The 24,980-nt window shown below is 47.1% G+C and overlaps 1 protein-coding gene across 1 annotated transcript in view; it reads left to right on the forward strand.

The window, feature by feature from the left end:
* The window catches only part of LOC119455379 (acetylcholine receptor subunit alpha-like), a 170,838-nt gene that overhangs the window by 65,775 nt on the left and 80,083 nt on the right, over nucleotides 1-24,980 (forward strand). Inside the window, 3 exon segments of the mRNA XM_037716771.2 lie at nucleotides 17,719-17,763; nucleotides 18,489-18,598; nucleotides 20,240-20,420. Coding sequence (XP_037572699.2) covers nucleotides 17,719-17,763; nucleotides 18,489-18,598; nucleotides 20,240-20,420 — 336 coding nt within the window.

The raw sequence follows: 24,980 nt of genomic DNA on the forward strand, positions 1-24,980 counted from the left end.
AGGATTCTACTTTGTTTATTGCCTCCTGTAGGGTGTTTTCCTTACGCCCACTTGAGCCTGTCGAGGCCCATAAGGTAATATCGTCCGCGTACAGTGCGTGACCTAGATCTGGTATTGTCTCCAGGGATAGAGCGAGTCTGCGCATTCCGATGTTAAATAGCAGTGGTGACAAGATGGAACCTTGCGGTGTGCCTCTGCCTGGTACCTGTATTTCTTCCGATCGGAGTGAGTCGACACCTATGGTGGCCGTGCGATCATGCAGAAAAGAGCGTATGTAGGCGTATGTTTTCGAGCCACAAGCTAATTCTTTCAGCTCTTCCAGTATGAGCTGGTGCGATATGGTATCGAACGCTTTCTTAAGGTCTAGCGCTACCACTATTCTATCGGAGCTGCCGGCTGAAGGGTTTAGGACTTCGTCTTTTAGCATGAGGAAAATGTCTTGGGCGGATAGATGGGGCCGAAATCCAAACATTGAAGTTGGGAAGAGTTGGTTGCTTTCTATGTGAGCGGTTAAGCGCGTTAGCACGACTTTCTCAAATAGTTTCCCTAGGCAGGATGTGAGGGAGATTGGTCGTAGGTTTTGAAAGTTTTTGGCCTTCGCGCGTTTGGGTATGAGGATTATTTTAGCCTCTTTCCACTCTCTCGGCACCAAGCCGGTGTCCCAAACCTCTGTGTTAAAGAAGTCTGTAATTTGGTGAAGGGTTTCGTGCCTAAGATTTCTTATCATAGCATTAGTGATTTGATCACTGCCTGGGGCTGTGTTTTTCTTTAGGGATTGCGCTGCTGCATGTACCTCCGCTACTGTTATTGGGGCATCGAGCTCATCGTTAGCTGCGCCGTCGTAGGCAGGGTAGTGCTGCTTTTGGGGAGGGTTTCCTATATAGGTTTCTCCAAGTTTCCGCAAAAGTTCCACATCCGTACCTTCGAATTCGCTAGCTATTTGCCTTAGCGTTCTGGAGGTGGCTGTTTTAGTGCCTGATGGGTCCATCATACTGCGGAGTATGGCCCACGTTTTTTTTTTGTGTGCAGGGTGCCCTGCATGGACGCACACAATTGTATCCAATTGTCATCATCCAAATGCTGGGCGCATTCATTCGCCTCTTGGGACAGTTTCGCTATTCTAAGTTTTAGTTTTCGATTATGCCTCTGTCGTTTCCATCGTTTTATGAGGCTACGCTTGGCTTCCCATAGATGCAGTAGATGTGAGTCTACTGCCGGAACGTCGTCTGTTAGTGCCACCTTCTTGGTGGTCCGTCTATAGGCCGTCCGTATTTGTTCTGCCCAGGTCGCCGCATTGTTTAGCTGAGTGTTTGGTTGATTCTGCCGATACGCTTTCCAGTCAGTGATCGTTGCTTGGCCTCGTGGTCGTCTAATCTTGGGCGAGTTTACCGAAATGCTTATGATGCTGTGGTCGCTACCTAGGTTTTCCTCGAGGTTAGTCCAGCTGATTCGGTCTAAAGTATTTGCAAACGTGAGGTCTGGAAAAGTATCTCTCGTGACGCTATTTCCTTTTCGCGTAGGAGAGTCCAGGATGGTGACTAGCCTCATATTGTGGTCCTCCATCGCCTCCACAAGGTTGCGACCTTTAGGAGAGTCCCTCGGATACCCCCAGTCTGTGTGTGGCGAGTTGAAGTCCCCAAGTATTAATATTTTATCCTGATTTCGTGCTAGGGATTTTGCATGCCAAAACAGATCTTTGAAATTGGCGGATCGTTCCCTTGGGGGCTATAGATGTTGATTATGATGGTATTGGATTTGCTGCGTTTACAGGGCCAGATTGTTAGAATTTGGTGCTGAATATTTGTTTGGGACATGTAAACTTACACTCACTGCGATGTCTTTTCAAACCAGCGTTGCGATTTTTGGGTGGTCGGGGTGGGTGTGGTAAACATAGCCCAGTAGGGTGTGCATTTTATTTCCTAGTTCCTGAATACATATTATGTCTGGCTGGATTGGCGCCGTTTGCATGAAGTGGGATAATGCGGCTATCTTATTGTGGAGAGTGCGACAATTCCATTGCCAAATTTCCAGGGTTTCGTTTGAATTTGGACGTCGATTAGCCATGATTAGTACCTTCACTGTCCGTCGTCTCTATAGCCTTCAGGCGCCGCGTTGGGGCTCCCGGGCTAACATTTGCTCGCTTGCGCATGGCACCGCGTACGCTGTTGACGGATTCATCTACATAGGTTTTTAATTTTTGTAGCTCGGTGCACATTTGTTGTTGGAAATTCTGCATTTGCTGCGCTAAAATTGCGATCTGATTGGACAGCGTGTCCTGATTGATGGGTTTTGGCTTCGCAGATTCCTTAGCTATCACCGGTTCGTATTTTTGGGTATGGATTGAGTTTGGGTGGAGCGGAGTGCGGCCAGCTCTTGTTTGATTTCGGCTAAGCTAGCTTTAAGGAGCTTGTTTTCGGCAAGAATGCGTTGGTATTCGGGACTTTCAGTTATGGCTTTGGCAGTGGATGACGCAACTTGCGCCCAGCTTACCTGTGGGTTGGTTTGTTGCTGGCCTTTCTGTAGGGCAGCCCTGGACTTTGTAGAGGGTGTTTGGGAGAGATTTGTGGGTTTTGAGAAAGGGAAAGTTTCATGGTGGCTCGTGCTGCGATGTCTGGATCCCGATCGAGATCTCGAGCTGGATCTTGATTGGTGTCTCGCTCGCGGAGTGCGGCTGCCAGATCCGTGTCCGAGTCTCGGAAATTCTTGGTCTCTGTAGACTGCTTCTTCCTCTTCCGAGCTGAACCATCGGGATGGATGTTTATGTTGCAGCTTGCTACTGGTATGTGGTACAGTTTTCGAGGATGGTTTGTTGCGCCGAGATGCGTTGGTGTGCTGCAGGCGACGGTTTGGCTTCAGTCTTTTTTTGCAGCTACGGTCTCCTGTGAGGTCTGGCTCCCCGCACATGGCACAGCGTGGGGTGCATTGGTGCCCTTCCGTGGGGTCCGATGTGCCACACGTGCGGCACACTTGGAGTTCTGGTTGTGGGCACACGTCTGTGCGGTGTCCCACTTGTTGGCACAGTTTGCATACTTGCACCGTATTTTTGTAAGGGTAGCACGCTAGCTCTCCTCCTTGGTAGTAGACGTAGCGTGGTACAAACGTACCGTAAAATGTGATCACTGCAGTCTTTGAGTCTCCGAGCATGCGGGCTTGAATTATTTCCACACCTTGGGATCGGATACGTAAGTTGACCTTGAGGGTGTCAGATGGGGCGGTATGCCATGCACTACGCCGCGCACAGCCTCGTCTCCGGTGGCCACGTACGCGTTCACTGCATGCGGCCTGCCGTTGATGACGATGGAGGTAAGTTTGCGTACTCGTTCCGCCACTTCTTGCAAAGGGGTCGATACGATAAAAATATTTGAGCCCGGTTTAATACGGAGCATGAAGTGCTCACCTTGTACGTGGCCGTTGCATGCTTCGATGACCGCTTCGGCGAGCAACGGGCTGGTGAGGGATCGGATTGGAAGTCCTTGGTGGGGTCTTATGACGACCTTGAAATCGTCGCGTGGCAGTGGTGGAAGCTTGCGGTATTTTGGCCGTCGTCGGTTATTCCCGGAGGCGTTCTGGCCTTGAGCAATTTCGGAGCTGGGTCCGTTTCTCGATGCTTGTTGTTGGCGTTCCTTTGCTTGCGCTTTACGCTGTCGCAGGGTGAGTACCGTTTGCCAGTCCTCTTCTCCAGCGTTTAGTGTTCTCGCCGGACCGCCGCCGCTGTAGCTGCTGCTTGGTCCTATGGTCATGGGCTTGGATGCTTGGGGTTCGGTGTCACGGCAATCCATGCCTTCGGTGTCTTCTTCGTGGCATCCGCGGCTCCGATCTGGGGGATTCTTCGCGTCCTCTGCGCCAGACGCAAGTGTTTGCGCCGCCATCTAGGGCCGCGTTCCTCGGCGTTCCGCCGGGCGCTGCCGCTACCACCTACGCTCCGGTAGGCTTAGCGTGGCGCTCACGAGGTTGGTGACTTCTGAGGTCCGTGGTGGGATGAAAAACGGTCCCTGGTCCAGAAATTTGGTATCCACAGGTTCCGCTTGCATTCATGGATCGAATGGTGTCGGTCAATCCGGTGTTTTGAAGAAAAGTTAGCTGAAACGCATAGGTATTCCAAGAACAATGTGAGCGCGTCTACCTCATGCGGGGTGCTGCGCGCGTGTCCTCCGCTGTCGCGAAGCTTCCCCGTAACTTATGCGTTATGAAAACTTCTGTGAAAAAATGAAACCGAAGGAACTGCTAATCAAATCACACTATGTGCAGGTTTGGCTAGTGGCGCATAGCCTGATCAGAACTGAACCCCCCCCCCCCCCCCCCCCACACTCTCCGTATCACTGTAAACCAATGAAAGAGAAAATTATGTTTCTGCGTAAACGAACGGTAACTCACCTCTTAGGTTAAACTGAACTAATTTTGCATGTCCCTCCATAGTTGAATTATACTGCATTTAAACTGGCCAAAAATGTGTTCGTCTCTGAAATGCCATTTTCCTTCAGACGCTCATATGAGATACAATTGCTTCGATAATGACACATTTTGGAATGAGCGCCTACTTAGTTGCACTGTTTTAGGGGCGAAGCTCCTTAGGGTGTGGGTCGTTCCCTCCTCTGTAGTAGTAGTAGTAGTAGTATGTAGCCACCTGTAGTTTTATGAAATGTTCACTAGATGGCGTTCCGGTTCCACTTCCGGTTCCACTTCCGGTTTCGGTTCCACTTTGCGCGCGTTCGGTGCGAACGCGCGCAGAACGCCGACGGCGTCGACAACAGTTTTGCGCGTTGCTGGTGCTGCTGCATGTCCAAGTTTATACAGCTGATAAAACTACCTTGAGAGAGAGAGACAGAAATGACTTTATTCTGCGATTGAAAAAATTCATCGACGTCCTCAGTCTAGGGCGTCGCTTGCGGCGTGCTTCAGCGCCAGGCCGATGAAGTCCGCAAGGAATCGTTGGTCGTGAAGGGTGGTTGCGGTGGTCAGCCACTCGGAGGAAGGGGTAGGTGGGAGGGATGAAGGTTTGGGTAGGGGGGGTAGTTTTGGATGACATTGCTATAGGATATGTGATGTGTTGGGAGGATAGGCAGCACAGTGGCTACAGCGATGGAGGTCTTCAGTAATTATGCCTTGGCGGAGGTGTTTCCGTGCTGGAGTGCGCAGGGTGTTCGTCTGGGCTTGTCTGATGAGTGTGCCATGTGTCCTTGTAATGTCTTGGTGTAGTTTAGGGTATATCCTGCGCTCGTTTCTAAATGGGTGCAATTGTGGTGGAGGCGTTGGTGAGATGAATAGATTTGGCCGGGGGATGTTGGGAGCCTGGAGTATCATATAGCAGGCAAGCAGGTTAGCTCGTTCATTCCCCAACATCCCCTCATGACCAGGAATCCAGACAATGTCTACCTGCCGATGGAGACATTCTTGTAACTGTTGTGTGATATGTTTAGGTAAGTCGTCATGTATGAGTTTTCTACATGCTGACATTGAATCAGTAAATATGATGGGTGTAGTGATGAGTGTTACTGGGAGATGTATCGCTGCTACTACCGCTTGTAGTTCTGCTGTGGTCGTATCAGTGTTTGGAATTAATTCACTGTGTATCGGCCGAAGTGTGTGATCTACCACCGCTAAAGCAGTGCCTTTGTCTTGAACACTAGCATCTGTATAGTAATATGTGCCATGTGGGTTGCGTCCTATGTATCTTTTGAAGTATGCTACTCGCTGTGTCCGCCTAGCCTTATTAATCACGGGGTGCATGTGTCTGGGGAGTGGCGCGATCTTGAGCAGTGACCTAGTTTGCGGTGGAAGTGACAGTGTGGCTGGTATGGGTGTGGGTGATGGTTGAAAGCCCACACTGTCAAGTATGTGTCTGCCCTGCGCAGTCTGTTGGAGTCGGAGTTCTTGCCTCCGTTTGTGAATGGTGATTATTTCGGTGATGGTATTGTGACAACCCGTGTCGGTAAGTAGTTGTGTGCTCGTACTGACGGGGAGAAACTACCTTGAGTCGACCCCATGGCTGCTTCGCATACTACTCAGGGTTCCCCTACGGGAAGATGGTGTAATTTTCTCTCTCGTTCCCGACGCGCACTCTCTTTATTTCTCGTCCGTAGCTGTAGTTTACCCGAATGATCCCCCGGTGCTTCGCCCACTCATCATCATTCACTTCGTAGATATGCTGATTTTTTTTAATTGGGTAGCGCGTTCAGGACACAAAGAAGGCGCACTGCTGTGCCACCCATTAGTTATTTTCATGCTGACGCGTACGTGTTGTGTTTAAACAAAACGATTTACAAGGAATTGCACAGGAGCACCTGAAACTACGATGTTCCGATTTTCGCTGATGTGTCATGCGCAGTAGCCCCACGTTGTGCGCCACATGTATCTTATACAACAGCCTCGTTCAAAGAAAGGTTGAGTGCCGCGGAGAAATTTGCATCAGAAGCTGCATTACCACGCCGGCTATCAAATCAAACTGCATGTTGCAACACGCATACGCTGAACGTTATCACGATGGCGCTAACAACCACAACACAAGCTCTCTGAAAGAAGTTCGCTGATGCGCTTTACTGCAAATGTCGTACGAGCAACAGGTTCACGTTCTCTTCACGCAAAAAAAACAAACCGATCCCCGCCTGAAAAAACAAAACTGGCTCGAACAAAATGTCGAGAACACAATCATTGTCGTCGTCACTCGCAATCGAGGTCGCGCGCCGATTCTTTGAAAGCAAACATACTTGTCTTTCCATCTCACTGATGAACACTATAATGTGCAGCTTGGCCGTGCGGAGTTTCTTAGGTAGCAGCTCAATAGTTCTACAAGCGCGCCCGATCGCAGTACTACGGCTACCGAGGCTACGGACGGAGTGTCTGCTCCGATCTTCGTGCAAGGTTTACTGCGCTCGCCACTAGGTGTCGCATGCATTGCTTGAGTCGCGAAGAGGGCGAGTGTTGACTTGTCGTCTTGTCGTTGTCCCTAGCGGCGTCCCTCCTCTTCAGTCACCCGTCGGCGCACTTCGTGTGCGTAAGCCTGTCCGCCCTCTGCGTTCAGCGGTTCCTTGAAAAAAAAAAAAACCAGACAGCATTTCCAATCTGTAGACACGCCTCACCCACGCAGTACGAAGGCACGCGACCGTCAGATATTCGAACAGACGTCGTTCCCATTGATCTCACTGCATGAAGAGCAGGCGCCCGCGAAATGTCAACTTACTGGCCGCCTCCCGCGCTTTAAAGCTCGACCACGTACCCCAAGGTCCCGTTGCACCACCTTGTTCGCTACTTTCCTATGGTAGCCGAAGGCAACACGTCCTTACCTCCCCTTCCCACCGCTCAAGCAATCCACGGGTGATGGCGGACAGACAAACAACAGCTTTGGTAAATGACAGGCTGGGTACGCGCGCGAGTTTCCATAACTCTCGCACCATGACGTACCGACTACAGCCCCACAAACAGCGGTGATGCAATATACACTGGGCCCTGAGCCAAGAGAGGGGAAGTTTTCAATCATGAATATCGGACATATCTGCTGCTGTGGACAGCTGCACACCAAGGTATTTGTATACAGATTGGCGGATCAGCTGCTCTCCATCCAAGGCAACCGATACTTCACCCATGGGGTCTCCCGCCAGTTGGACCACCACAGTCTTTTTGGCGCTGAAGCGAAGCCCCACAATGGAGAACTGTGACTGGCAGATATATAGCAAGGCTTGAAGGTCCCGTGTACACTCTGCCATCCCCACTAGGCCATCTGCAAAAGCCAAGGCCGGCAGTTAGTTGTTCTCGTCTATCCCCGCGGTGGTTTAATTGAGGCGCAAGCCGAATCCCGAACTGGAAAGCTTCCTCTCAACGTTGGCGACAAATGTGCAGGAGTGGAAACAGCAGGCAACCTTGACGAAGACCCTTTTCATTTCATTTATTAGTACCCTCAAGGCCCGGAGGGATTACAGAGGGGAGTGGTACATGTTAACAGCGTAATTCACATGAAATAAAAGAAAAAGACGAGAGAAAACCGATACAAAATGTAAGTACCTTATTACACAATGATAACTAGTAGGGCATACTCAGAAAAGTAGAAATACATGTTAAGGTAACAGCAAAGGTTATAACTATTTATGGCACAGTGTTAGCTGTAAGTGCGTGATAACTAACAGTGTCTTGAATGCAGGCGACTGATCCGGGAAGGCCATTCCATTGCCTTATAAGTACGTGGTAGGAAGGAGTTGAAGGTATGTTTTCGTACGGCACGGCGCAATACCAACCTCGTTGACGTGGTTGATGCGTCTAGACTTGTAGGATGGTGGGGGCATTAGGTGATAACGTAGCTGTGGACTATCATAATTGATTTTGTGAAATAAGTACAGGCGGGAATGCTTGCGGCGAGAAGCAAGTGGAGGGACTTCGAGTGCGTTTTTCATTTCAGTGATGCTAGCGGTGCGATTATAGCTGGCAGTGATAAATCTAGCGGCGTTATTCTGAACAAGTTCAAGTGCAGTAATGAGAGTGTTAGAAGAAGGATCCCATATGGAAGACGCATATTCAAGTTTAGTTCTGACCAGTGTTGTGTAGAGAAGTAGTTTGAGGGAGGATAGAGCAGAGGAGAAGTTTCAACGGATGTAACCTTGCATGCGGCTAGCATTGTTAATTACAATACGGGTGTGGAGAGTACAGTTTAGGGTTGATGTTAGGTTAACGCCAAGATAACAGTATGAAGCAACAGACTCCAAGATAACATTATTGAGGAAGTAGCAGGGGGAGGTGGATGAGGCTGAGTTACACGCATAACTTTGCACTCGTTATGATTTAGTTGCATAAACCATGTGTCACACCAATTACTTAGGGCCACTGTGACGACTCAACAGCCCCGAATTGAGCTGTGACGTGTTTACGCGTATACAAACGTTGGACTACTGACAATAACGCTTCCGGCAGACCCAAAGCAGCAAGGTAGTCGAACAGAGGTGCATGTGGTACGTTGTCGTATGCCCTCTCGACATCAAAGAAGCCGCATAGCAGAGACCGTCGCTCGCACATAGCAATTTCCTCGAAACTGAGTGGGAATAAAGATATTATCTTCCAGTCGCGCACCCGAATGATAGCCTTTCTGTAATTTTGTTAGCATATGATTAGCCTCTGCCCAGGCACTGATCCGCTCCTTTGACACTCGGGCGAACAAGTGATAAAGAACGGTTGTGACTGGGATCGGTCGGTGGCCTTGGAGGAACTCTGTCTTGCCTTCTTGCTCGGAGATAAACGTTATGTGCCCTGTGGCGCATTCTATCAAGCAAAGAACAAGCAAGCAATCATAATGTATCACCTCTGAGATCTGCTCAGCGCTTATGATCTCAGGGACATATCTATGCTTATATTCTTAGTCCATGAGGGCTTAGGTTCCGTAGCCTATTATGAGCTAAGTAACCGAGAATGGATCTCGAAAATAGCGCCAAGTTGTCGCTAATTGTTTGTTGTTGAAGCATCATTGCTCATATCGAAAGCAAATACAGGTTGGGAGCGATAGTCAAAACAGTGCAGGACGACGACTTCGGAGATCCGAAGCGGCCGGCTTCTGCCTCGATGGCGCCGCCATGTTCCGTCGTGCATGGTCGGGCCATTAAAGTGCGAAAAGAGAATCGCCTGACTCTCTGCCGACGAGGCCGTTCCCGCCGACGCTCCGCCGATCAGGCAGTCAGCGATACGTCTGTAGACTGTTGGCGTCGGTGCAGTGTGACGGGGGCGCCGGCTGGACTGAACACGCTGTCGCCAACAGTCGGCAGACCAAAATCGGTGCCGTGTCGGCCTAGCGTCAACGAGCCTTTAGGCGCATTTACACGCTTGCAATGCTAAACCAACTCTCCCAACTAGAGTGTACTAGAATACTTGGGTAGTGGAAAGAGCGGCGGGCAGCGCGTGAGGCACTTGATGTTAACGCTACCAGGTGGCGCCAGCGGCTCCTAACCGAGCACCAGCAAGCGCTCGAAAGCGGTCAGGCAGCCGCAAGCACGGAAGTTTTCTTTTATTATTACTGCAGTTATGCATAGTACTCGCGCTGCAAATGTCATTGATAGCTTATGAGCGAATTAATCAAAGCAATATGACTTCAGCAGGGCTAAGCTTTCGTCAGATTACCTCCGCTGAGGAGACGGCGCCAAGGCACGAAGTGCGTGAAGCTTCGCGCTTACAGTAAAAAGTTGTCTTAGGAGATCTTCCGTGGAACGGTGACGTCTGCGTCAATTTACTGGCGTGTTAATACGAACAGCCCCTGTGAGATGCATATACACGTCACGAGGGCACGCTCCGGGCACTTCGTACTCCCGCCAGTTTTATCACAGGCACGCGCCTTTGCGGCACTAACAGGCAGCAATTCCAGGTGTTCTGCGCGTTTCTTTTTTCATATTTTGGAGTAAATTTTAAATTAAATCGCGATATCATTATGAGGCACGCCGTAGTGGGGACTCCGGGTTAATTTAGACCACCTGGGGTTCCTTAACGTGCACTCAATGAACGGTACAAGGGTGCTTTTGCATTTCGCCCCCATCGAAATGCTGCCGCCGCGGCCGGTATTCGATCCCGCAACCGCGGGCTTAGCAGCGCAGCACGAAAGCCCCTACGCCACCACGGCGGAGTAATGTTTTGTCCCTGGAGTGGCAATCCTCTCCTCTTTTGTTACGGTTTTCTCTTGTTCCTCAAACACAAGACGAAGGTATCGTTTCATTTAATATTGAAGCATATAAAATGCGAAATTGAAGGGGAAAAAACATTTTTTACAGACCAACTGTTTATTTAAATCCGTTGGTTCAAGACATGTGCATCAGGTATAATCACAACACAATTTGTTCAAAGCTGGTGTGCGTAAACTGTTCACACGAAAGTTTAAAGGAATGGAGTAAGGTTCCCTGAAAACCAAGCAAGCACGCTCATGTGCAGCGGCTTAGCTTTAGGTAGTTAGCAGTTTCCTATTTCTGCCACCAAGCGCCAGAAAAAAAAAAAAAAAAAACGCCCTTACAATCAAGTGCAGACGGGTAGTCGCAAACCGCCGACGTTTCCGAGTGTGGCCTATTTGTCTTTGCGGTGCAAATTCCTATTCCACTGATTTCGTTGGGCTTCGTCTTTCGGGGCTTTAAACAACGACAACGTCCGTTCATTTAGCTCACGAAATCCGTGTACCGGCTCTTGCAACCTCATCTCGTCTCCCAATTGTTCGCTCATACTCACTACGGGGGATTGGCCAAGAATCCGGTGATTTCAACTATGTTTATTAGAATTTGAACAAAAACTAAATTTGTATAGCAGAAATTAGAAAAATACCATAAAGAATTTTAAGATAAAATAATTTTGACATAAAAAAGGTAAATAGGAATAATTCATAATTCTTGAAATCCAGCAAGGTAGTAGAGAGTTTTAGAATAGGGGCCCCAAACGTTTTGGGGCCCCAAAGAAATAGCGTCGACACCACTGCGCATGCGCGAGACGCTAACTGCGTTTGGGTTTTGCGTCGGGCACGCTATTTCGCCGATTTAGCGGGAGCCCCAAAAGCAGCCCCAAAAGTTTTGCGTCAACAAACATGGCGGCACCCATCGAAGCGGCGGTTCTCCGAGTACCAAAGTCGGCTTGATTCGTGGTAACGCGTGAAGTTCCTAAGCTAGGAGAAGTGTCTGCGGTTATTGCTTTCTCTCAACTAACGTGTGTAATGAAGATTGATTCATTAGACGCCGCTGATTCTGAATTCGGTTGTCGATTCCATGGCTCGTAGGCCTAACGTGGATTAGCTTGGCTGGTGAAGGCAAGTCAAGTTGGTTACTCAAAATTAGGCACAATAAATCGCTTGCTGCTAACAGAATAACATCTTAATTGCAATTAAACGCAAAACCACGAAAGTCAAAATTACTCTTCCTATGATAAAATGGTATAGTTTATTTTAATATTTAGAATAGTTTTTCTTTGACACCGTAGTGGCGCTGCAAGCGCAACACGTTATTCGCAAACGCAAAGCCCTATTCTAATAGCGTCCTCGATCACCTTGCCCCGGGGTTGCCACGAAACCAGAATGGTGCGCTGTGCACCGCGGTGGTGGCGCACTGCGGAGGGTCAACATCGAGGACAAAACTGCACCCCGTGCAGATGCTTGCATGAAGCGCCACTTTGCCCCTGGCGCGCAAAACGTGCGCGAAACGTGCGCGCGCACGTTTTATTGTTTGCAGGAGCAGAGGATACGCGGCAAGCACTCGAACCTTGTCAAACTGCGTGCTCCGACATACCTGGTTACAAGTACACACCAATAGATTTTATAGTTAATGGCAAGAGACATAATGTGGCGATGTCGGTGGATGAAATGAACGATTTTATGGCGAGTAAGTATTCGTTTTTAGCAACGCACGCGCGGGGAGTCGAGCGTATTGTCAGTAACACAGCGCGGTGCGCTTCTGCGGCCCGCTTCCAGCAAGTTCTAGTAGCACAAAGATGGGGAGCAAAATAATCTCCCTACTCCGGTGTCGTCGAGGCGCCTGACGACCCGTTCAACGAAGCTGTCCACTTTCGGCCGCTCTTCACCACATTGTTTTTGGACGAGGTCGATCAGCATGTCGTCTTCGCTGTCAGACGAATTTGAAGAAAGCTTATCGATTGCGGCAACTAGCAGCGCTTCCTTTCTCATTGCCGACATCTCGACTAGTTAACTCCGTCAACTCCGTGCAACCGCAGCTATCGGGCCAGAGCGTGCGTGGTTCCGCAGTCGGCGGTGCGCGCGCGTCCCGCAGTGCTTGCTGGGATTGCACCCCGGCACACCGCCGATTTTCTCGGTGCGAGACGGGGCAATGGAAAACCGCCCCAACCGGGTGCGCTTCCGGTGATCGAGGATGGTCGGTGCGCACCGGTGCGGTTGATCGAGGATGAAAGTGCGCACCAAGGCGCCCCGGTGCGCACCGGTGCGGGTGATCGAGGACGCTATTAAACTCATCACTCTTGCGTGCCCCAACGCTAACACCCGCAAAGCTCTTTGGGGCCCCAAACTTTTGGGGCCCCTATTCTAAAACTCTCTACTCTTTTTGTGCCTCTTATGAAATTGTAAACTCCAAGAAAAGCATCTTTGTGGCTGTGTCCCAGTGAAGTCACCCCAAAAAGAGAGAATCGTTGGCGAGGTTAGTCTTTCGAAATGAAATTTCTAAGTGTTTTATCAGTCTTAAAATTCGGTGGCACTACAGAATAACTTCTTGTTGGGCGAGTTGGTGTTTACAGTAGCGCTCGTCTTTCCTTTCCTCTCGTCTTTCGCTGTTGTCTTTTATTTCGACTTTTGCGCTAATAAGTATGATGTTCCGTGGCACAAGAGGAAAAAAATAAGTGATCAATGAATTCAGGTGCATTGCAAAAAGAACATAGAGGTGACACAGCGAGACCAGACCTGTGTAAGTAAAAAATTTAGAGGCGGTATATGGCATCTCAATTTTGTAAAGGAAACTGACACCGATTATTCTTCTACGGTAAAAGATAGTGGAAATCAGAAGAAGGCGTTAAAATAGATTTTGCGATAGCGCAAGAAAATCTAACGTGTCGGAAACGCGGTAAAAGACGCAGAAACTGCGTCCGCAACCTCACTGACAGCCGCTACTGCGGCCGCGATCTCCTCGATGATGATGATTTATTGGCATCCCCTTTGAAACGGGGTGGCGACAAATAGTCACCTAGCCTGCTTGATTTAATCAGGTATACTACACATGTTCTTTATCTCGCATTTTTGTATACCTTTTTCAAAAATTTAGCTTGTACCGCTGCCTATGATTTTAAGAGATCAGGTCGTATCCATCTTTTCCCTGCTTTTTTTCCACCAGTACTCTAATCGTCTCTTGCTGATCTCTACGGCTGATCTGTTTATGTTTCCTTCCACTTTAAACCCAAGCGCTTCTGGGAGTTGCACGTTACCTACGGTTCTCGCTGGGTGGATCCCGTCGCATTCCATTAGGATGTGCTGAGTGGTCTCTGGATCTTTACTGCAGCATACACATGTCTCATCTAGTTCCGAATATTTGTTCCGATATGTTTTCGTCCTTAGGCAACCGGCTCGAGCCTCAAATAGCAAGGCACTGCCCTTTGTGTTATCGTACAGATTTTCCCTTCTAATTTCTTTCTTCTCATTCTTGTAAATCTCCATAGTCCTTTTCGTTTCCATTCTTTGCATCCAATTCACGGTCTCTATTTCTCTCACTTTCTTTCTGATGACCCCTGGTTGTCTATTTACAGTTTCGATTATCCTGTACTTGGTTGCCAACTTCCTTGACCTCTTCCTCCATTCTGTGTCCACGCTTTTCATGTAGAGATACTTGTGCACTTTAGCCGCCCATTTATTTTCATCCATGTTCCTGAGCCTTTCTTCAAAACTAAATTTGCTTTGTGCTTCTCTGACTTCAAAAGAGGCCCAACCCATGTCTCCATGCACTGCCTCATTTGTCGTATTACCGTGTGCTCCCAAAGCCAACCGGCCTACTGATCTTTGGTTAACTTCTAAACCCGCCAATATATCCGATTTTAAGCATATAATGGCATTTGCGAATGTTAGCGCTGGCACCATTACTCCTTTCCAGATTCCACGCACCACCTCATACTTATTGTGGCCCCACAGTGCTCTGTGTTTCATTAATGCTGCATTCCGCTTCCCCTTTATTTTCAGATTATCTTGGTGGTTGCTTGAGTAATTCTTTCCTTCGTTTATGTGTACGCCGAGGTACTTATATTGCTTCACTATGGGTATTACTTGCTGTTGAATTGACACCACGAAGTTACTCGTGTGTTCATTAAAGATCATAATCCCTGATTTCTCTGTGCTAAACTTAAGGCCTAGATTTGTCGCTGCGTTCCCACAGATATTCGCAAGTATCTGTAAATCTTTTTTATTGTCCGCTAGTAGCACAATGTCGTCTGCGTACACCAATCCAGGGACCTTCTGTTGCACCATTTGTCCATTACGCATGTAGGATAAATCAAAACCTAATTCGCTGTTTTCCAGTCGTCTTTCTATGCCCTTGACGTAAAGCGTGAACAACAATGGTGACAGAGGGCATCCTTGCTTCAATCCTTGGTGAATTCCCACCATTTCATTTCCTTTTCGGCCTTCCCATGCCACTTGTACTTGGTTGTCTCGATATATCTCCCTCAGCAGCTCCACGAAATCGTCATCTATGCCTTCGTATTGAAGAATATCCCACAACAATTCCCTGTCTACGTTGTCATAAGCTCCTTTAATATCTAGAAATGCTACCCATAAAGGTCTTTTCTGAGCTACTGAAATCTCTATGCACTGAGTTAGTACAAACATATTGTCTTCTAAGCGTCTGCCTAGCCTGAACCCATTCTGTAGTTCCCCCAATACACCGTTTTCCTCCACCCACTCCGACAGTTCTAATTTTATGGCTTGCATTGCCATTCTATATATCACCGACGTTACTGTAACTGGCCTGTACGAGCTCGTCTTATCCTTATCTCCTTTGCCTTTGTAGATGAGATTCATCTTGCTTTCACGCCATCCAACGGGAATATTCTTTGTTCTAATCACTTGGTCTATGGCATTAGTCAGCAGTGCCTTGCTTTTTGGACCGAGGTTTTTGATTAGCTGTATTGGGATTTCATCGGGTCCTGCTGCCGTGTTGTTAGGGACATTTTCTGCCGCCTTTTTCCAATAGAAGCTTTCTATGCTGAATTTTGATCTCTCAAGCCTCCCTCTCAAGCCTCCCCCTCGGTTTTTTGACGCCAGCGCCACGCGCGGCGGTTACAGGAGTGGCAACAGCTCTCCCATAGGCCGCGCCGCGCGCTCTTCCCACTACCCAAGGTATTCTAGTACACTGTATCCCAACTAGCTCTGTTGATCAGCAGCGCAACGACATAGCCCCTGCGCTAACACTGTGGATTACTCTGGGGGAGACATTGTTGACAATATTCGTGAGGTTATAGGTCCGCGTGCAGCAAGCAAGCAAAACCCTTCCTCCTCCTCCTCAAAGCGATGTCGTTCCATCGACAATTTTTGAAGTAGCTATCATTACAGGTCGCGATTAGTACCTCTCTAGTAACTCATTCATTTAGCCATTTTTAACTTCCCTTTAGTATTTTGCGCAAAGTGACAGCTTCACGTCATCAATACAAAAATGTATGACATATAGTACGAATATACCGCTTGCGTAACGGGACCTATATCATAAAAAATACCACCGCTCTGCCAATTTACCGACCTATCGTAAAAATAACCCAGAATCCCAGAACAAGGCTCGAGCGTTTCAGCTCGGACATGTGGTTTTACATCAGAAGTTGGAAATTCGCACTACTTCATAATGACACTGTCATATATATATATATATATATATATATATATATATATATTGCAATGCGCAATGAACCATAAGAAGTTTGTTTCAAAATATTTCGCGAAGGAGTGGAAATGGATGGGGGGGAGGGGGGGGGGGGGGGAGTAGGGGGGAATCTTTCAACGCTCGCAAACAATTCAATGTTAAACATTGCGTTCGGGAGCGAAATTAAAAAAGAAGGAAATTAAAGTTTCTCGTCGGCCTATGCTTACTTTGTACTCAAAAAAAAAAAACAACAACAGCGTAACCTGTTTCACGTTGCCATTGCTGCATCGTCCCGCGCAATTATTTTATTCGCAATCTTGTCCAAGAACTATCAACTCTAGACTCACGCCATCACAGTTAAAATTCCTGCGATACGATCTGCTAAACTATAAATCTTGGCTCTATTCCAGCGTTTTTGCGAGTGGTAACAAATAATTTTTCAGTTCTCATAAGGATTATAAAATGCGAAAAAGTTGCAATATGTTTTTCTATAGCGGCACACTTCTGTAATTTACATGCTGGACTGCTATGCACTCTCGTTGGCAGCACATTGGGACGATACAAAACGCTTCGTACCTTGCGATACTGGTTACGCACGCACTCATGGACGGGCAGCCCAAAATAGGCGCCGTAGTCTTAACAGATCTAACGTAGTGCTCTTAACAGCAATTCTTTATAAAACACGATGACATTACGGTATAACTTATTTTTAATATCAGCCAGCTCCAGCTATGCTTTCGCAGCACTCGTTTTTTGTTTTTGTTTTTTTGCACGTAAGCATGGCTCAATTAACAGTAATGCGAGCAGCCCGACGACGCTAAACTCCGTGTGCTTGCCCCCCCCCCCCTCTCTCTCTCTCTCTCTCTGTTCCTACCCCCATCCGCCCCCTTGGTACCTTATTTTTTTCCAAAACAAACTTAAGCCGAAGTTTCCAAACGCCAGCGAGGCAGCGAGCTGCCTTTCTCGAACACAAAGTCTAATCAATCATCCGTCTTTATCGTTTCGTCGACAACGAAGCAGCAGCGATGTCTGAACCAAGCATAATGACGAGATCAGTGCACCCGATCGCCGGAACTCTGTTCGCTTTGACAGATGAAAGCTAGAGTTTAAGCCTGGATGTGAGATTAAAAGATTTGTTTGCGAAAGGACTTATTTAAAAGTTTCAACATTGTTTTCACTGTTTTTTTCCCCTAAACTTATCGGCTTTCCTGCCTGATGTTACATAACTCAAGCGACAGTACGAAGCAAAGATAGAAACGTGTAAAATCCATATCAACGTTTTATAAAAGGGCGTATGTGATGGTATACGTCACGTTGAAATCATGGTCTTGCTGCCTGATTTACGCTCGAGCCGACGGAGGAGTTAGGACGTCTCACTAAGTTGATAGACGAGCAACGCCTCTGAATTCCGTGTTCTTTCTCTTTCCAGAATCTCAAGAACCAAATTATGACGACCAACCTCTGGGTTGAACAAGTGAGTGCATTTATATTTTTCTTTTGCGTCTTTTATGCTCGAAAACTTTCGACCTTATGAAAATTATATTTGCGGTGGGTGGTTCGACGTGAGCATCGTAAGTCTGTTCAAAATAGTTACTTGACAAAGTATCGTATGGACACAGTACGCCGTGCTATACGTCACATCGTTTCTGTCCCTGTAGTTGCATGCCGTTCAAGGTAAATCTGCCATGAAATGTGCACCCATTCCTTCCAAAATTATTCATATATGTTCTCACGCGGTCTACGGTGAACTTTACACGTTGTTATATATATATATATATTCATAACATCGATATATATATATATATATATATATATATATATTTTTGGTGGCATGGTGACAAATAAGTGCTGGTGCGTAAACGTGGCCCCAGCGCATACTTGCCCTATGAAGAGTTGGTGTTTTACACACACATTCTGCTATACACTCTTACGCAGAGCTCATACCGTTGAGCGTATTTAACTGCAGTGCGAAAGCAGGGAGGATAAGTAGAAGAAGGTGACAAACGCGGGCAATACACTTGCTAGGGAATCTTAAGGTAACTGTAAGGTTTGCCGGTCTTACCTGCTTTTGAGACCTGGCTGAGACATAAATTACGTTTAAGGTCATTTTTTTCTGGAGGAAATCAATTCGAACTTTCAAAAGGTGCTAGAATTTATGACTAAGGACGATAAATATTAAACATCGGTTCATTGACGCAGTACTGGGACGACTACAAGTTGAGCTGGGACCCTCGCGACTACGGCGGCGTGGACATGTTGCACGTGCCTTCGGACCACATCTGGAGGCCAGACATTGTGCTCTATAACAAGTATGCTGACTTCGTCATGTCTTTTGCACAACAGGCCTGATTAAGAGTACATCGCATAGGCTAATTAACCTCTGTGATAAACATGGACACGGAGAGGCGAACATGCACCCACCCGCTTATTTCCCTCAGACGTTTTTCAACAGACCTTTAGGTACTTGGTGGTATAGTGCTTCAATCATCACTTGCTTGTTGTTGTTGTTTTTTTTCGTCGACACGAGAGCTGTTGATGTCACGCTTACCATACTTCAGAGTGTGATAGTGCGTTGATTAACTTTGGCCCCTTCAAATTTTGGAGCTAGATGTACTACGTGTTTTCGTTTGCCTTGCATTAGCACGTGAGAAAACGCCATCAAATATTGCCATGAAATCGATAAGTTAAGCCAATCGGCGGTGAACAGTTCTGGTATAACTAACATATTAGTTAATAAGTATGTGCTTAATTTCGGCGGCATAGTTTTCCCCACTGAAAAGGGTCCACGTGTATTTTCATAATTTCCCATGTTTCCTCCTTGTTTGCTGCGGAAATTATGCCAATTGCGCATGGATTCCGCATCTGTTCTGTGCGATTGGAAAGATATGCCCTTGTGGCTAAGTGGGTGCGGTGCTCTGTTCACGAGCACGAGATCACGTGTTCCATTGCGGACTGCCGCTGCGGCATTCCGAGGAGGGCAGAATAGAGAAGCACGTGTACACTGTGACACGTGTGCCAGTCTTGCAAACCCCAGATTTTCAAAACTAAAATAAACCGCTGCATTGAGGTGTCTCTCGCAAGTAATGTGCTGCTTCACGCTATCACACAATTCATCAATGGAATAGTCGGACGATTGATTGCGAATGTGATCTACGAAGGCGCTAATGGAGACGACCTAAATAACTATAGGCCTACCGCAAAAATAGTCTAAAATGTAATTATTCATCTTTATCCCTACATTTCTGATAACTTTATTGTAGATGAATAATGTTGGTTGCAGAACACCACACTTCGAAATCTGCCTTACTATTTAGAAAGAAAATAATTGATAACATCGAGCGCAATTTAGTAACAGTAGGCACCTTTCTGGACCTGCCTAATGGCTGTGGTTCGGTTAACAAATGACACAACAAATAAACTTTAATTAATATGTAACGTTAAGTAGTAGCCCTATCTTTCCTTAGTAGCTATCTAACTAATTGCCAACATTTTTCAGTCGAACGTGGAAATAACTTCAACATACATACCACAATATATATTAGGTCCCATTCAATGCCCGCGGATGTTCTTAGAAAGGCTGTTCTTCTTCTTCTTCCTGGCGTTTTACGTGCCAAAACAAGTTCTGATTATGAGGCACGCCGTAGTGGAGGGCTCCGGATTAATTTTGACCACCTGGGGTTCTTTAACGTGCTTTACAACGCAAGCACATGGGCGTTTTTAGAAAGACTGACACTACAAAGAAAACGCACTTCGTACAAATGAGTTCCTTCGCTGTGATCGCAATGCCTGCAGGGTTACTTGTCTCAGACCACGTACCTGAGTGTGCTGTCACTTCTTGCTTTTTTTTTTTGGCTCCTTTCGTAACCAGGCCTTTTTACCTTGAAACGAGTCCCTCTAACTTGACACTGACGGAGTCGTGTTTGGCCGTTGGCGGCGGCCCTCCTTTGCAGTGCTGACGGCAACTTCGAGGTGACGCTGTCCACAAAGGCTCAGCTCAACTACACGGGCCGGATCCAGTGGAAGCCACCAGCCATCTACAAAAGCTCGTGTGAGATCGACGTAGAGTTCTTCCCATTCGACGAGCAGACGTGCCTGATGAAGTTCGGATCTTGGACTTACGACGGATTCAAGGTGAGCGTACGTCTCTTATCTCAGGCCAGATGCGCTCTTTGTTTCTTTATGTGGACCTTTCTATGTGTTATGTATAGAAATGTTCCGAGACACAACACGGTCAATATTACAAATGAAAAAAAATATATGCAGGTTAGTGCAAAAATATTAGAAATGCTCTAAAAGGAAATCCCTAGAGGCCTGCGATAATTTACAAATGCCATTATCAGCTCATAGTGATAGCTTTACGGAAATCACTCAAGTCTGCCGAAGTTTAGCTGAAGTACACTATTAACATTGAAAGCTACTGGCTGGGACAGAGACCGCGTGCTGCAACTTCGTTGCAACACACTGCAACATATTGCAACGTATTGCAATATTGCAACCTGGGAAATGCTTTAACGTTGTAGCACTGTGGCACACAACGAGCAGTGCGTTATATATTAGAAGCTAGAAGCAATAAGACATTATTTTATGTGCTTTTTTCTGCGGTCTGGCTTTGCCGGCGTTTCACGACTGATTGCAATATTGTACCGAGCGATTCCAAAATCCGAATGATTCCAAAAACGGCACCCGTTTTTCTTGCTTTGAAAGCCGATGACGTCTGCACCAATACCGACAGCTTGCCGCTTCCAAGCGGCTTCCAAGTCAAGCAATGGGCGCAGTACGTCTCTTGGAATCACTTTTGTGACCGCTCGTGCCAAAGCGCATGGGTGCGTAATCATCCGCCAGAATTTATATTTCGCGCACTAAGAGTCACAAGAAAAATATTGCGCAGTACATAACACGCGGAAAGTAAATGCATGCGATGTTATAGGACGCAGTAACGTATTTCTTATTGAAATTAGGTCATTTCGTTAACTTAAACATAAAAAAATCAGAAAATTTGGCAGAACTAACATCTCTCAACAACCGCAATAATTCGGGGGAAATCTAATCGGTGTCTTACTCTTCTTGGCCAAGCGCAATGATGTAGCTTTGTTTTCTTTAGGAATATGTTTGTGTTCTTTTCTGAATAAAGAATTCAGTCGTCAGTCAGCGCTGGTATGTGTTTCCCTTCTTGTCATTTAATTATTCTTCTGTAATTAGCCTGGTGAAAGGTTTCGAATAGACGTCTGTGAACGGATTCCGGAATGTATGGTCCAGGCGTGTCGGTAGAAGTGTCACAGACGACGGACGTACCATCTTGAGTCACAACGACGTCCTCCAATTTCAGGGGCGTTGAAGAATTCCGGAGTGTACGAAGTTCGGTGTCGTCACGCTGTTGACTGGCGAGTAAGTCGACATCGATTATGAAAGGCTCCGACGTCAACGTGGAAACGGCATTGATACGACTTAGAACGTCGGCTGGAACGTTGTCGGTGCCCTTGATGTGTCGGAACGTTGTGGTAAACTCGGATATGTAGAAAAGCTGTCGGCTCTCGCGGGGCGAATAACAGGACGCCGAACGGTTCATTGCGTGCACAAGGGGCTTGTGGTCTGTCAAGACAGTAAATGCACGGCCTTGGAGGAAATGGCAGAAATGTCTGATAGCCAGGTAAACTGCGAGTAATTCACGGCCGAACACGCTGTAGCGGGACTGCGCAGGCTTCAGTTTCTTGGAGAAAAGGTCGAGTGGATGCCACGCATTGTCGATGAATTGCCGCAGAACGGCACCAACGGCGGTGTTTGAAGCGTCGGTCATTATGGCAGTGGGAGCGTCTGGCTTTGGGTATCTAAGCAGTGTGGCGTCTGCGAGGGCAGACTTGACTCTTGTGAAAGCGTCGGTGGCCTCTTCATTCCACTGAAGCACTTGTTTACGTTTGTTCACCAGCAGAGCGGCTAGCGGAGCCATAAGTCGTGCGCAATCGGGGATGAATCGGTGGTAGAAATTGGCGAACCCGAGAAATTGGCGACGCTTGGTGAGTGTGGTCGGTCCGGGAAGGTCGTCGATGACGCGAATCTTCGACGGCAGTGGTCGAATGCCGTTAGCATCGACTATATGACCGAGGAACTGGAGTTCGGGTTGACCGAATTCGCTGTTGGCGGCGTTGATGACAGTGCCGTTACTTGCACGGCGTGAAAACAACAACCGCAAGTGGCGAAGATGTTCTTCTGCGGAAGAGCTTGCGACGAGAAGGTCGTCAATGTATGCAAAAACGAAAGGCAGGTCTCGGGTGACGGAATCGATGAAACTCTGAAAGGATTGGTCCGCATTCGGTAAGCCAAAAGGCATGCGGAGAAATTCAAAAAGGCCGAAGGGTGTGGTGATGGCGGTCTTGGGAATGTTTTTTTCAGCGACTAGTAGTTGATGATAGGCCCGAACGAGATCGATCTTAGAAAAGATTGCACCATGCAATGCTACCGTGAAATCCTGAATGTTCGTGAGAGGGTCGCGATCAAGAACTGTAACGTTGTAATCACCGGTAATCACCGGATGGCCCCAGTCTCCCGTCTTCTTAGACACCATGTGAAGTGGTGATGCCCAATTACTGGAGGAAGGGTTCTGGCTTTGAGCTCTCGTAGTCTGGTCCATGGTCGTTTCTACCACAGGAGCGTATGGCAGTATCACGTCTGAGGTCACCAAACTTTGGTCACGATGGACCACAGTACTAAACAATAATGCTGGTAGCGGAGGACGACTCGTGATGGAACAGCGTATAGGTATCATAATTGTATATTGCACGAGTTCATTTTTAACAGGTTGGCTAACGTAAACAGGAACGTCCTGTATAAGAAGATTCATTATACAGTGTGTCCCAGATAACGTTAGCCAAGCTGTTAAAAGAAAAAGAAAGCTTTAAAAAACACGGTGCAAGATAAAAATTTAAAGCCTACGGTGTTCGGTCGTGAGAGGTCTGAAGACCGAACACTGTAGGTTTGAAGATCGTAGCTTGCACGGTATTATTTTAATCCTTTTGTTCGGGGAACTAGTTGGCTAACGTTAGCTTGGACATCCTATATAGTATGTGCTGAACTATTCGGCCAGATGGTGGTAAGCAATGTCCGATAGCGTTCGCAATGAAAGATTCATTCACCCGTCGTATCAGAGGGTTAAAATTGAGGCTCCACGAGTTGTCTCGTGCAATTTAGATCAAAGGAGCAAACTTTATTTCTCTTGAGCGGTGACGGCGGTCATCCCGAAGAAAGACACACGCACACACACTTTTATTCTGATTGGCGGTTTTGATCGGCGGCATCCATTCGCGTGGATAACTACCGCCACCTCGGGGATCCGGAGAGACTAGACACGGCGGAAAGAAGATGACGATGATGATGATGATGATTTATTGGCATCCCCTTTGAAACGGGGCGGCGACAAATAGTCACCTAGCCTGCCTGATTTAATCAGGTATACTATACATGTTCTTTATCTAGCATTTTTGTATACCTCTAATTTTTTTTCTTTGTCAAAAATTTACATTGTACCGCTACCTATGATTTTAAGAGATCAGGTTGTATCCATCTTTTCCCTGCTTTTTTTCCACCAGTACTCTAATCGTCTCTTGCTGATCTCTACGGCTGATCTGTTTATGTTTCCTTCCACTTTGAACCCAAGCGCTTCTGGGAGTTGCACATTACCTACGGTTCTCGTTGGGTGGATCCCGTCGCATTCCATCAGGATGAGCTGAGTGGTTTCTGGATCTTTACTGTAGCACACACATGTCTCATCTAGTTCCGAATATTTGTTCCCATATGTTTTCGTCTTTAGGCAACCGGCTCGAGCCTCAAATAGCAAGGCACTGCCCATTGTGTTATCGTACAGATTTTCCCTTCCAATTTCTTTCTTCGCATTCTTGTAAATCTCCATGGTCTTTTTTATTTCTATTCTTTGCATCCAATTCACTGTCTCTATTTCTCTCACTTTCTTGCTGATGACTCCTGGTTGTCTATTTGCAGTTTAGATTATCCTGTACTTGGTTGCCAACTTCCTAGACCTCTTCCTCCATTCTGTGTCCACGCTTTTCATGTAGAGATACTTGTGCACTTTAGCCGCCCATTTATTTTCATCCATGTTCCTGAGCCTTTCTTCAAAACTAATTTTGCTCTGTGCTTCTCTGACTTCAAAAGAGGCCCAACCCATGTCACCCTGTACTGCCTCATTTGTGGTATTACCGTGGGCTCCCAAAGCCAACCGGCCTACTGATCTTTGGTTAACTTCCAAACCCGCCAATATATCCGATTTTAAGCATATAATGGCATTTGCGAATGTTAGCGCTGGCACCATTACTCCTTTCCAGATTCCACGCACCACCTCATACTTATTGTTGCCCCACAGTGCTCTGTGTTTCATTATTGCTGCATTCCGCTTCCTCTTTATTTTCAGATTATCTTGGTGGTTGCTTGAGTAATTCTTTCCTTCGTTTATGTGTACGCCGAGGTACTTATATTGCTTCACTATGGGTATTACTTGCTGTTGAATTGACACCACGAAGTTACTCGGGTGTTCATTAAAGCACATAATTCCTGATTTCTCGGTGCTAAACTTAAGGCCTAGATTTGTCGCTGCATTCCCACAGATATTCGCAAGTACCTGAAAATCTTTTTTATTGTCCGCTAGTAGCACAATGTCGTCTGCGTACATCAGTCCGGGGACCTTCT

This window comes from Dermacentor silvarum, chromosome 6 (genome assembly GCF_013339745.2).
Source record: "Dermacentor silvarum isolate Dsil-2018 chromosome 6, BIME_Dsil_1.4, whole genome shotgun sequence".
Taxonomy (NCBI): domain Eukaryota; kingdom Metazoa; phylum Arthropoda; class Arachnida; order Ixodida; family Ixodidae; genus Dermacentor; species Dermacentor silvarum.